The sequence below is a fragment of the Delphinus delphis genome, chromosome 1, assembly GCF_949987515.2.
Source record: "Delphinus delphis chromosome 1, mDelDel1.2, whole genome shotgun sequence".
In the NCBI taxonomy this organism is placed as follows: Eukaryota; Metazoa; Chordata; class Mammalia; order Artiodactyla; family Delphinidae; genus Delphinus; species Delphinus delphis.
The window spans coordinates 152,950,436-152,960,840 of NC_082683.1; the positions used below are offsets into that span (position 1 = coordinate 152,950,436).

Below are 10,405 nucleotides of genomic sequence, written 5' to 3' on the forward strand. Positions count from 1 at the left end.
CCTATCTGTGTATTTGTGTCATTAGTTTCTTCTAGACAGCCTATATTTGGATCTTATTTTTTTTAATCTAGCTGATTTATATTTAATGCAATTATAGATATGGTTGGGTATAAATCTACCCTCTTGCTAATTGTTTTCAATTTATCCTATTACTCTTCATTCCTTTTTGCCTCTTTTCCTGTCTTCTTCCAGATTAACTGAGTATTTAATATTCCAATTTATCTCCAGTATTGACTTATTAGCTATAGCTCTATGTTTTATTTTTTAGTAGTTGCTCTAGTTTTGACAATATTCTTCTTTAACTTATTACAGGTAATGTTACACCACTTCACATATAAGTAGCATTACCTGCTACTTTCAGGTAATGTTACACCACTTCACATATAAGTAAGAACCCTACAACAACAGTATACTTCTTTTCCCACCTCCCATTCTCTGTGCTATTGTTGTCATATATTTTATTTTTATGTTATAAACCCTACAGTACATTGTTATTATTTTTGCTTTAAATAGACAACTATCTTTTAAAAAATTTTTTTAATGAGGGGGGGAAATTCTTTTTATATTTACCCACGTTTACCACTTCTGATGCTCTTCATTCCTTTATGTAGATGCAAGTTTCAATTTTGTATCATTTTCCTTCTGCCTAAAGAACTTCCTTTAACGTTTATTATAGTGAGTATCTCCTGATGATAAATTCTGCCAGCTTATCTTTATTTGAAAAAAAGTCTTTATTTCACCTTCATTCTTGAAAGATATTTTTTGTTGGGTACAGAATTCTTGTTTGATAGATTTTCTTTTCTTTCAGCACTTTAAAGATATTGTTCTACTATCTTCTGTCCCTCATAGTATCTGATGATAAATCAGTAGCTTTAAAAAATCTTTGTTCTTCTAGACATAATGTGCCTCTTTTTCTCTGACTGCTTTAAAAATTTTCTCTTTATCACTGATTTTCAGAAGTTTGATTATGATGTTCCTTGGTGTGGTTTTCTTTCTTTTTATCCTTTCTGGGGTTCATTAAGTGACTTAGATTTGTGAGTTCATAGTTTCCATTAAATCTGTAAAAATTTTAGTCCTTATTTCTTCTAATATTTTTCTGTCCCTTTCTGGGACTTCAATTACGTGTCTGTTAGTCCACTTGATATTGTCCCACATGTCAGTGAAGCTCTTTTTTAAATAATTTTTCTCTGTGTTTCATTTTTTATTTTTCCTATTGCTTTGTATACAGATTCAATGAACTCTTTCCCTGCAATGTCTCATCTGCTATTAATCTGTTATGAACTGAATGTTTGTATTCACCCCCCCTCCCAATTCATATGTTGAAACCCTAATCCCTCAATATAATCAACGTAATTGTATTGATATTTGAAGATGGGGCTTTGGAGAGTTAATTAGGTCATGAGGGTGGGGGCCTCATCTCATGGGATTATTACCCTTATAAGAAGAAACACCAGAGAGCTTGATCTCTCTTTCTGTGCACCAGGGAAAGGTCATGTGAGCACACAGCATGAAGGCAACCATCTGCAAATCAGGAAGAGAGCTCTCACCAGAACCCAACCATGCTGGTACCCTGATTACAGACTTCTAGCCTCCAGAGCTGTGAGAAAATAAAATTCTGTTTAAGCCATCCAGTCTACGGTATTTTGTTATAGCAGCCAAAGCAGACTAATACATAATCCTATCCAGTGAAATTTTGATTTCTTTTTATATCTTCTATTTCTCTCTTCATTATGCTCATGTTTTTCTTTAAATCCTTAAGCGTATTGAGCATATTTATAATAGCTCTTTTAATGTCCCTATCTGCTAATTCTATCATCTCTATCATTTCTGGGTCAACTGACTATTTCAATTTACTAGTTTTTCTCCTGATTGTAAGTCACATTTTTTTCTGCTTCTTTGCTGCCTACTAACTTTTGACTGAATAACTGACATTGTGAATTTTATATAACTGAGTGTTGAATTTTATCATATTCCTTTGAAGAGTGTTGGACTTTGTTCTGGCAGGAAGTTAAGTTAGCTCGACCCTTTGCTTGAGGCTTATTTTTAAACTTTTTAAAAGCAGATCTAGAGTACCTTTTACTTCATTTTACTACTAAGGTGTGACTGTTTTGTGAGGTTCTTGCTAAAACTAGTGGAAGTTCAAACAATTCCTGGCTTTATGTGAAGCTAGGAATTGTTAAGATACAGAGGGGAACAGAGGTTGAGGGGCTTTTGACTAATTGGATTTGGAAGGATAAGAGATAGAGAGGAACTACTGGGTGGTGGCATTAGTCATCTACAGTAAATAGGTGGCAAAACCACTATGGTTGGCAAGGAAGACAGTACTCATCATCCCCATTTTAAAGATAGAAAAATGAATCCCAAAGGGGAAGAGATTTGCCTCAAACCATACAGCCTGGGACATGGCAGAAGAGATCCTATCCCGTACACCCGGCCACCTGACTTCCTATCCCACAAGGTTCCCTCCATATCAGTCTAGAGCCTTGCGCACCCCTGCAGGAACCTAGGAAAAGCTGGGTGCCTGAGTTCCAGAGAGAGGAATGCAGGGAGGGTCTTCTAGCACATTCTGGGAAGAGGTGGCTATTGGGAGAGGTATTGGGGAGGAGAAGACAGAGCTGGGAGAAAAGCAAAGGCACCTCCACCCAGTCAGCAGCTGCTCCCAAATATGTCACAACTTGTCAAAGAGGCAGAAATAGAAGCTGTCCAGGGAGTAGAAGGGGGGTGGGGTGGCATGCTAGGGCTCTCGGCCCACAAGGAGGGCAGAATTGAGAGGCTGGAAGGGAAGGGAGACAGGAGAGGGGCTGCGGTTCAGAGATGAGTATGACAAATACATGCCAGGCAGTTCTAGGTAGGCTGAAATGGGTCCAGAGAACATTCCAGTTGCCTTTCAGTGAGATTAAATATGGGAGCAGAAGTGGAGATGGGAAGGGACAAAATATCCAAGGAAACCTGCCCTCTCTGATCCTATGAGCTCACCTTCAGAGCTAGGTCTGATTCAAACAACACTCAAAACAGCCCTCCTACCCCCGACCCCAGGAGCATTTCCTCCAGCCCCACATGCTGAGTCAGAAAAAGAATGTCACCTCTCAAAGGGCCGTTTGAATCATTCAATCCAGTATCTGGATTTACAAACAGGGGAGTTGAGAACCAGAGAGGAGAAATGACAGTAATATGCCCTGACTCCTTATCCAGGGTTTCTTCTTCCTCTTTCCCTGAACTTTCTCACAGTATTTGTCTCAACCAGGAGCTGAAGTTCCAGCCCTCATAGGGATTTCATAAGAAATCCTCACCTATATTTCCAAAGGCCCTCAGGTTCACACTGCCACACACTCTCCTAAGCTCTGGTCTGGTTATTTAAAAAACTAGTTCTGTGCTTTGTGTCTACCAATCACCTCTCCATGACCCTAACTTCCCGAGGACCTATCCCCTTCCACCTCCAGACCTGCACTTCCCCACCCCAAGGCCAGAGATTCTTGATGAATGAGCCTGGCTCTGAGCTCCAGATTCCAGGCAGGGACGGATTTCCCAGCGGTTATTTGATGCGCAGTTCTCAATGGAAACAATGTGTGGTCTCTGGAGGCCTGGAGCCCTCCCCTCCCCCTCATCTCTCCACCCTGGCTCCCATCTGCCTCCAAACCTCTCCTCCTGTCTCAAGCCCTCAGGATTCCCCCTGGTCTCCCCAGCCTATTGTCTCTCACCCTTCTCTTGTGTCTTCTTTTCATCTCTCCATCACTACCTCTCCTGATGTCTCTCTCAACGCTCCATTTGAAACCTAGAGCACCTCCAGTTCCCTCACTGCCTCCCACCTGTGGCCTCAGGCTCACCTGGAAAGCATGTACTCACCTGAAGCACCCTTCTTCACCTGTCAGCCTCAGAGAGGGAGAGGAGGCACCTTCATTCAGCCCCGAGGCCTAAGAGGCAGTCCAAGAGCTTTAGGTAGTCCAAGAGCCAACACTCGTGTTCACACTTCTGACATTGGTGCTCTGTGCACCCAGTATGTAGAAGGAAGAAGGTGCACTAGCTGATCCTTAGACTACCTTACACCTCTGACATTCTATGATTCTGTGATCTGTTCTCACCCTGCTACAAAGCCCCACAAATAATGCTGATTTGCATGACCTGTTCTTGCATCTAGGTCCTATTGAAATTTACATGCATTTCCGCCACCCACCTCCCGCCTGGTCCTCATCCATAATACCAGAGAACTAGCCTAGGCAAACAAAATGTGGGGCCTGTTTGGAGAAGCCAGAGGCTCCCATTCCTCCAGAACCTTCTCCTTGATCCTCTATACCTAGGCACGTGAGACTCTGGGATGGGAAACTTGCTTTGATGCGAGTCAAGTAAACTAGCAGCCCAGGTCAGCCCCCCTGTGAGGTCAGTAGGGACTGGAAGATGCTGGGAGTCGGAAGGTTGGGACTGGGTATGCAGCAGATGTGGAAGGATAGAGTCAGGAGCAGGTGAAGGGGATCGCTGAGCATTTTGAAATCCAAGCACTACCATGCAAATGAGATCAGCCCAGCATGCAAATAGACAGAGTCCAGTTGAGACAGTCAGGGTGGGGGCACAAACAACCTGGCCCTGGAGCCCGAGCCAGGGATAAGGGCTTCCTCTGGAGGGAGCAGGACTGCTGGAGGAAGAGGCTACAGTCAGAGCAGGGGGCCCTGAGTGCCCAAGCCAGCAGGGGTGAGGATTAAGGCCTGACGCCCTGCTGTCAAGTTAGAGCTGATGGATCACCACTGGTGGCAGAGCACAAAGGCTGTTCTGTGCTTGGCACCAATGTGTTCCCATCCATCAGAGGGCAGTTTTCATGGGGTGGAGGAATATGCAGGGGGAGCCTCTAGGGGCAGCTTTTCCTCAGCTCAGTTCTAAGAGAGGAACAAGGAGAGAAAAGGGTCAATCGCTCCATTAGGGTTCTGAGGTGAGAGACACCTGGGCCACCCTATCTTCTCAGTCCTGGAAGGGTCTGTGCCTCACAGCTGGGACTTAACATAGTCCCCAAGCCACTCACTTAGACAGACATACACAAACACATCCACAGACAGGGAGGGATTCATTGAAACCTAGACACACAAGGTCACCCCTAACCTCCCAGTCCTGCCCTCACATTTGGTCAGAGGCAAAGGTCACACAGATCTAAGGCCAAACTCACACCCAGACTGAGGGCAGGGACTGATCTTATTTGCTGCTCTTGCCTATGTCCAGTCATGCCTGGGGAATAATAGAGAGTGGGCTCTCAGGAAATTGAGTTGAGCAGAGAAAGGAGTAAATGAATAAATTCCTTCTCTGGATTATAGTAGCATTTTTCTAGCCTACTCTATTATCACCTACTTTGTATAATCATCTTCCTCACTCAACTGTGAGTACCTGGCAGGCAGAAAGACCACATCTTATTCACATCAGTGACTCTCACACTCAGCACAAGGTGCACAATACCTGTTCCTTGAATGAAAGAGTGAATGAATAAATATATACACACGTGGGGTGGGGCCAGGTTTTCCCTGCTGTTTTGGTCCCCTAGAAGCAATGAAGACAGCTAGGGAAATAGCCTGAGGGAGAGGCCAGGAGTGGAGAAGAGGACAAAGCAAGTAAGGGGACTAATGTTTTGGAGGTGTTTCCATGTGCCAGGTGCCCTTTCATCAATACAACAACCACTCCCCTATAATACACATGTACCATCCCTTTACCAGCTGAAACATACATCCTCTCCCAGCTGAATCCATCCCCTTGCCTCTGAGTGGCTTGTTCAGGTCTTCAGCGCTTCACTCCGGGGTCATTGTCATGGTCTTCTATGCCATCTCCTTGCCTCAGATTTTCAAGTCCCTCCATTCTGCCTAGGTGGGCCTCCTCTCGTCTTTTGCAGGCTTGTCCAATCATCCACTTACCTGAACCCTAAGCTCCATACAAACCCATCTACCCAATGCTCCCTTCACCCTCCTCTCCTCTTCTCATCCAAATCCTACCTTTTCTCCAAGACCCAGCCCAGGGCTCTCCTCCCCTTCCAGCCTTCGGTGATTTTGATTTTCTGTAAACTTCAACACTCATTTGATGAACCCACTCATTTACAATTGGTCGTGGCCCCCATGTTTACTGCTGAATTAAAATAGCTCTCTCTTGCATTGTAATTTAACATTCACACAGTGTCCACACTCATCAACTAGAGAGTAAGATCCTAGAAATAATCACAGAACAAGCCCAGTTCTCCTGCTTCCATTTTTAGAGGATGTGGGCACATTGTTTAGGGGCGAGGCAGACTGGATCCCAAAAGGACAAAATAATGCAATTTCTGGGTTTCTATAGTGACTTCAACATCACTTTTTTTCTCAGCGCTCAGAGGATTAGAGTGTAAACTGAGACAAGGGTTTTCTTTTATTTTTTCTTTTCTTGATGGGATGTATGTTAGAAATAGAGATTCTTCTTCAGCCTATCTGGTCTGATTCAAAGCAAGGTTTACAACCCACAGCCCCCAGGCTGCCACTCTGTATCACAGTGGTAAGGCCAAAAACCAAATGAAGACCTTGCTGCTCCCCCTCAAAATGCTTGGGTTTAAAAACCAAAAAAAATTGTCTAGTTATGTCCCCTCCTCATCTCTGTTCCTTACCCCAAAAGGACATCGGCATTTTCCTGGCTCCTCACCACAGACAATGAGACGGAGGAAAGCTGGGTTTTTCAAGCTCCATTCAGATCTCACCTTCTCTGTGAAGTCTTCCCTGAGTCCCTAGCACAGTTCCTCTTCTTCTTGTTATCCTTGCCACTGCTTGGAACTTATAACATCAGCCTCACCTGTCTTAGGAAGAGGAATCAGACTTAGTCCAGAGTGTCCTAGGGAAAAAAACTGGGACCACAGGACAGAAGATAGTAGAGGGAGCAGATTGCAGTTCAAAACCCAGAAGGTCTCCCTGCACATCAGTGGAATGGGCTGCCTTGTGAGCACAACAGATGTCGGACAATGGCCACCTGGGAAGGGGATTCGGACATCAGGGGTTGGGTAGAACCAGGTGACCAGCAGGGTCTACTAGATGGTAAGGTCCTCAAGGGTAGAGACCCTGCCTTGAGCATTGCTGTAATCCTTCAGTCCCAAGATTGAGCCTTGTTCACTGCTGATTTCTGAGGCCCCCCTACTATATTGGGACCACTGTCCTCTCAGACCCCAAATCTTCTGCTGAGAGATGGCCGTGGACGAAGAAGCCCGAAGATTAAGTAGTCCCTCCTCCACCTGATATTTGAGATCTGCATGATATATGTAAAGCTGATGGCTCAGAAGGGAAGACCAGAACAACCAAGCCAAGTGGTCAAGGAGAGGGCATATTTAAACTGAGTTTGAAGGTCTCTGCTTTCTCTCCTTTCTACCCCACCCACAGTGAGGAGCCAGGAAAATCCTGGTGTCTAAATGGGGCAGGAAACAGAGCTGAAGAGGTGCCATGGGAGGACAGATAAATGATTCAGAGTGAGAAAGGGAGGAGACAGAGGGCTCAGTAGATCTTGACCTTGCCTCTGTGGGGAAGGTGGAGATGTGTAGACTGCTAAGTTCTAATCTCTGCTCTGACCCCGGCCAGCTGTATTAAAGAGAAAACTTCCACTGACACATACCAAAAAAGAAAAATAAGACCAAAAAATTCCTTTTGCCTCAATTTATCCCCAATCACATGAGACTTAAGTGACATATGATGTCAAGGCTTCTTTGAAAACCCAGAAGTTGAATCCATCTGCCAATCCTTGTTACCTCGGACACTGAGTATCAATACATGCCCCAAATTTAAAGCACTCTCACCCTCTGGGAGGGGAATCTTTCTCAGAGTTTCATCTGACTGATATAGTCTGGGTAAGGTGCTGTGAGGAAGCAGGGGGATGAATAAGTTGACTTCTTAAGGCCCCTTCCAGCCTAAACCTACCCCTTCCTTACTCCTCCCTCCACCCCCATCCCGCCTCTTTGGGACTAGAAGCAGGCAGGCCGCCCAGCTAGGAGTAATTGAAAGGAGCAGATGAGAGGAGAATGTGTGTCCTCCCCCACCTCCCCAGCCCCCATGGAGGCTGTTGAGAAATGAAAACTAGTCAAATTACACCCTATGGCCTCCCTACCCGTGCACAAGAGCCGGATGGGGGTAGGCTGGCTGGGGGCAGGGGTGGGGGCGCACAGGGGGAGAGGGAAGGGGAATCACATCTAATCCACTGTAAACGTCTTGATGTGCAGCAACAGCTTAGAGGGGGCTCAGGTTTCTGTGGCGTTGGCTATATTTATCTCTGGTTCCATGCCAGCGGGGAGGGTTTAAATGGCACCCAGCAGTTGGCGCGAGGGGCTGCAGGAGCTTGGGGGCTGGTGGCAGGAACAAGTCTTTTCTGACCCCATGGAGCTGTATGAGACATCCCCCTACTTCTACCAGGAACCCCACTTCTATGACGGGGAAAACTACCTGCCCGTCCACCTCCAGGGCTTCGAGCCACCGGGCTATGAGCGGACTGAGCTCAGCCTGAGCCCCGAGGCCCGAGTGCCCCTCGAAGACAAGGGGCTAGGGACCCCCGAGCACTGCCCAGGCCAGTGCCTGCCGTGGGCGTGTAAGGTGTGCAAGAGGAAGTCGGTGTCTGTGGACCGGCGGCGGGCGGCCACGCTGAGGGAGAAGCGCAGGCTCAAGAAGGTGAATGAGGCCTTTGAGGCCCTGAAGAGGAGCACCCTGCTCAACCCCAACCAGCGGCTGCCCAAGGTGGAGATCCTGCGCAGTGCCATCCAGTATATCGAGCGCCTGCAGGCCCTGCTCAGCTCCCTCAACCAGGAGGAGCGCGATCTCCGCTACCGAGGCGGGGGCGGACCCCAACCAGGGGTAAGTGGCCACCCCACCCACCTGCCCCAGGGGGGAGGGGGGGCAGCAGGCACCTGGATAACCTTGGAGGACCCCGCGGTGGGGCTCAGTCAGATGGCTAGAGCAGGAGCCAGACAGGGTCTTAGGAGGCTGCAGCATGCCTTCCTTTGTTAGAGCTAGGCTGCCCAGCTGACCTCCTGTGTCTCTGTGTCCTTTCCAGACAAGATAAAGGCAGTGGGGAGAAGAAGCATGTGGAGGGGGGTGGAACGGGACTGACGGAGGGATCCAGGAGCAAGTCCAAAGTCAGCTGGATGAGGGGGAAGACAGGGCCTAAAAGTCAAGGCCAAGTGTACCTGAGAAGACTGCTTTGCCCCTCACCCGACCCCCTCCTGGGTATGGCTGAGCAGAGAGCAAACCCACTCAGTCTCTCTCATGGAACCCCAACAGGCCTGCACAAAAGCGGCCCTGGTTGGGCCAGACATTCTGCCTCCTTCACCCTTACCCCAAGGTCAAGAAAACCACAGACCCCCTTAGGCTGGGTGTCCTATGAGGGCAGAATCACCACGCAGAATGGATGCTAGGAATGGCCCTGAAGCAGGGGCTCTGTGGCCAGAGAAAGGCATGAAGGGAGGTGATTTTGAAGATTCTGGAACAGGGGGTGGGCCAGGCTGGAGGGCTGCAGCTTGTGGCCCACCCTCCAACCCCACCACAGGTACTTCTGCCCATTGGGACTGGACGAAGAGACACCACCAGGAATGGCAGTGCCCTGACCTTGGGCCTTTGCCCTGTCTTGCAGGTGCCCAGTGAATGCAGCTCCCATAGTGCCTCCTGCAGTCCAGAGTGGGGCAGTGCACTGGAGTTTGGTCCCAACCCAGGGGGTAAGTGAGACCAGGACCCTGGTTACTTTGACTCAAACCCCACAGGCTATCTCTAAGCCCAGTTCTCCCCTCTTATCTTACTCCCTGCTCTAGTCCTCGTCCCTTGGCCTCTCTAGGGACCTTTTGAACCCAGGGCCCTAAATGGTGGGCTAGAAGGCCATGTGTCTCCATGAAGCCTTGACCAGCTAAGGAGTTGTCTAGGCCTCCTGCAGCTCCCCAGTTGGTGCCTGGTAGATGACCTTCCCCACGGAGAGGACAATGTCCCTGCCCCAAGGGTCCCTGGGAATTGCTGAGTCAGTGCTGCAAAACTGGGCCAGCAAAGGGCAGTTCTAGTCTCCCAGGATACACCATTCTGGCTCCACTTCAGAATAACTGCTTCCGAATTCTAACCCCACCAGGGGATATCAGAGAGGACACACTGACGTTCACACACACATCTGCACACACATGTGCACATAGCACTAGGAAAGGCATGGGCTGGGGAGTAGGACCCTGAGCTTTTCTCACCCATCTTTCTGGGAAAACCTGTGCCACTCCAAAGGGCTCAGCCCCTGTCTTGGGTCTTAACACACTTTTATCACCCAGGTAACATCTTCCTACCTTCTCCTTACAGATCATCTGCTCACAGCTGACCCTACGGATGTCCACAATCTGCACTCCCTCACCTCCATCGTGGACAGCATCACCGTGGAGGATGTCGCCGTGGCCTTCCCAGATGAAACCATGCCCAACTGA

At 48.0% G+C, this 10,405-nt stretch overlaps 1 protein-coding gene across 1 annotated transcript; it reads left to right on the forward strand.

Moving 5' to 3' along the window:
* Nucleotides 1-8,342: 8,342 nt before the first annotated feature.
* Nucleotides 8,343-10,405, forward strand: MYOG (myogenin). Its single transcript, XM_060010507.1, has 3 exons — nt 8,343-8,813; nt 9,589-9,670; nt 10,284-10,405. Exons 1-3 carry the CDS (start codon nt 8,343-8,345, stop codon nt 10,403-10,405), a joined length of 675 nt encoding a protein of 224 aa, XP_059866490.1.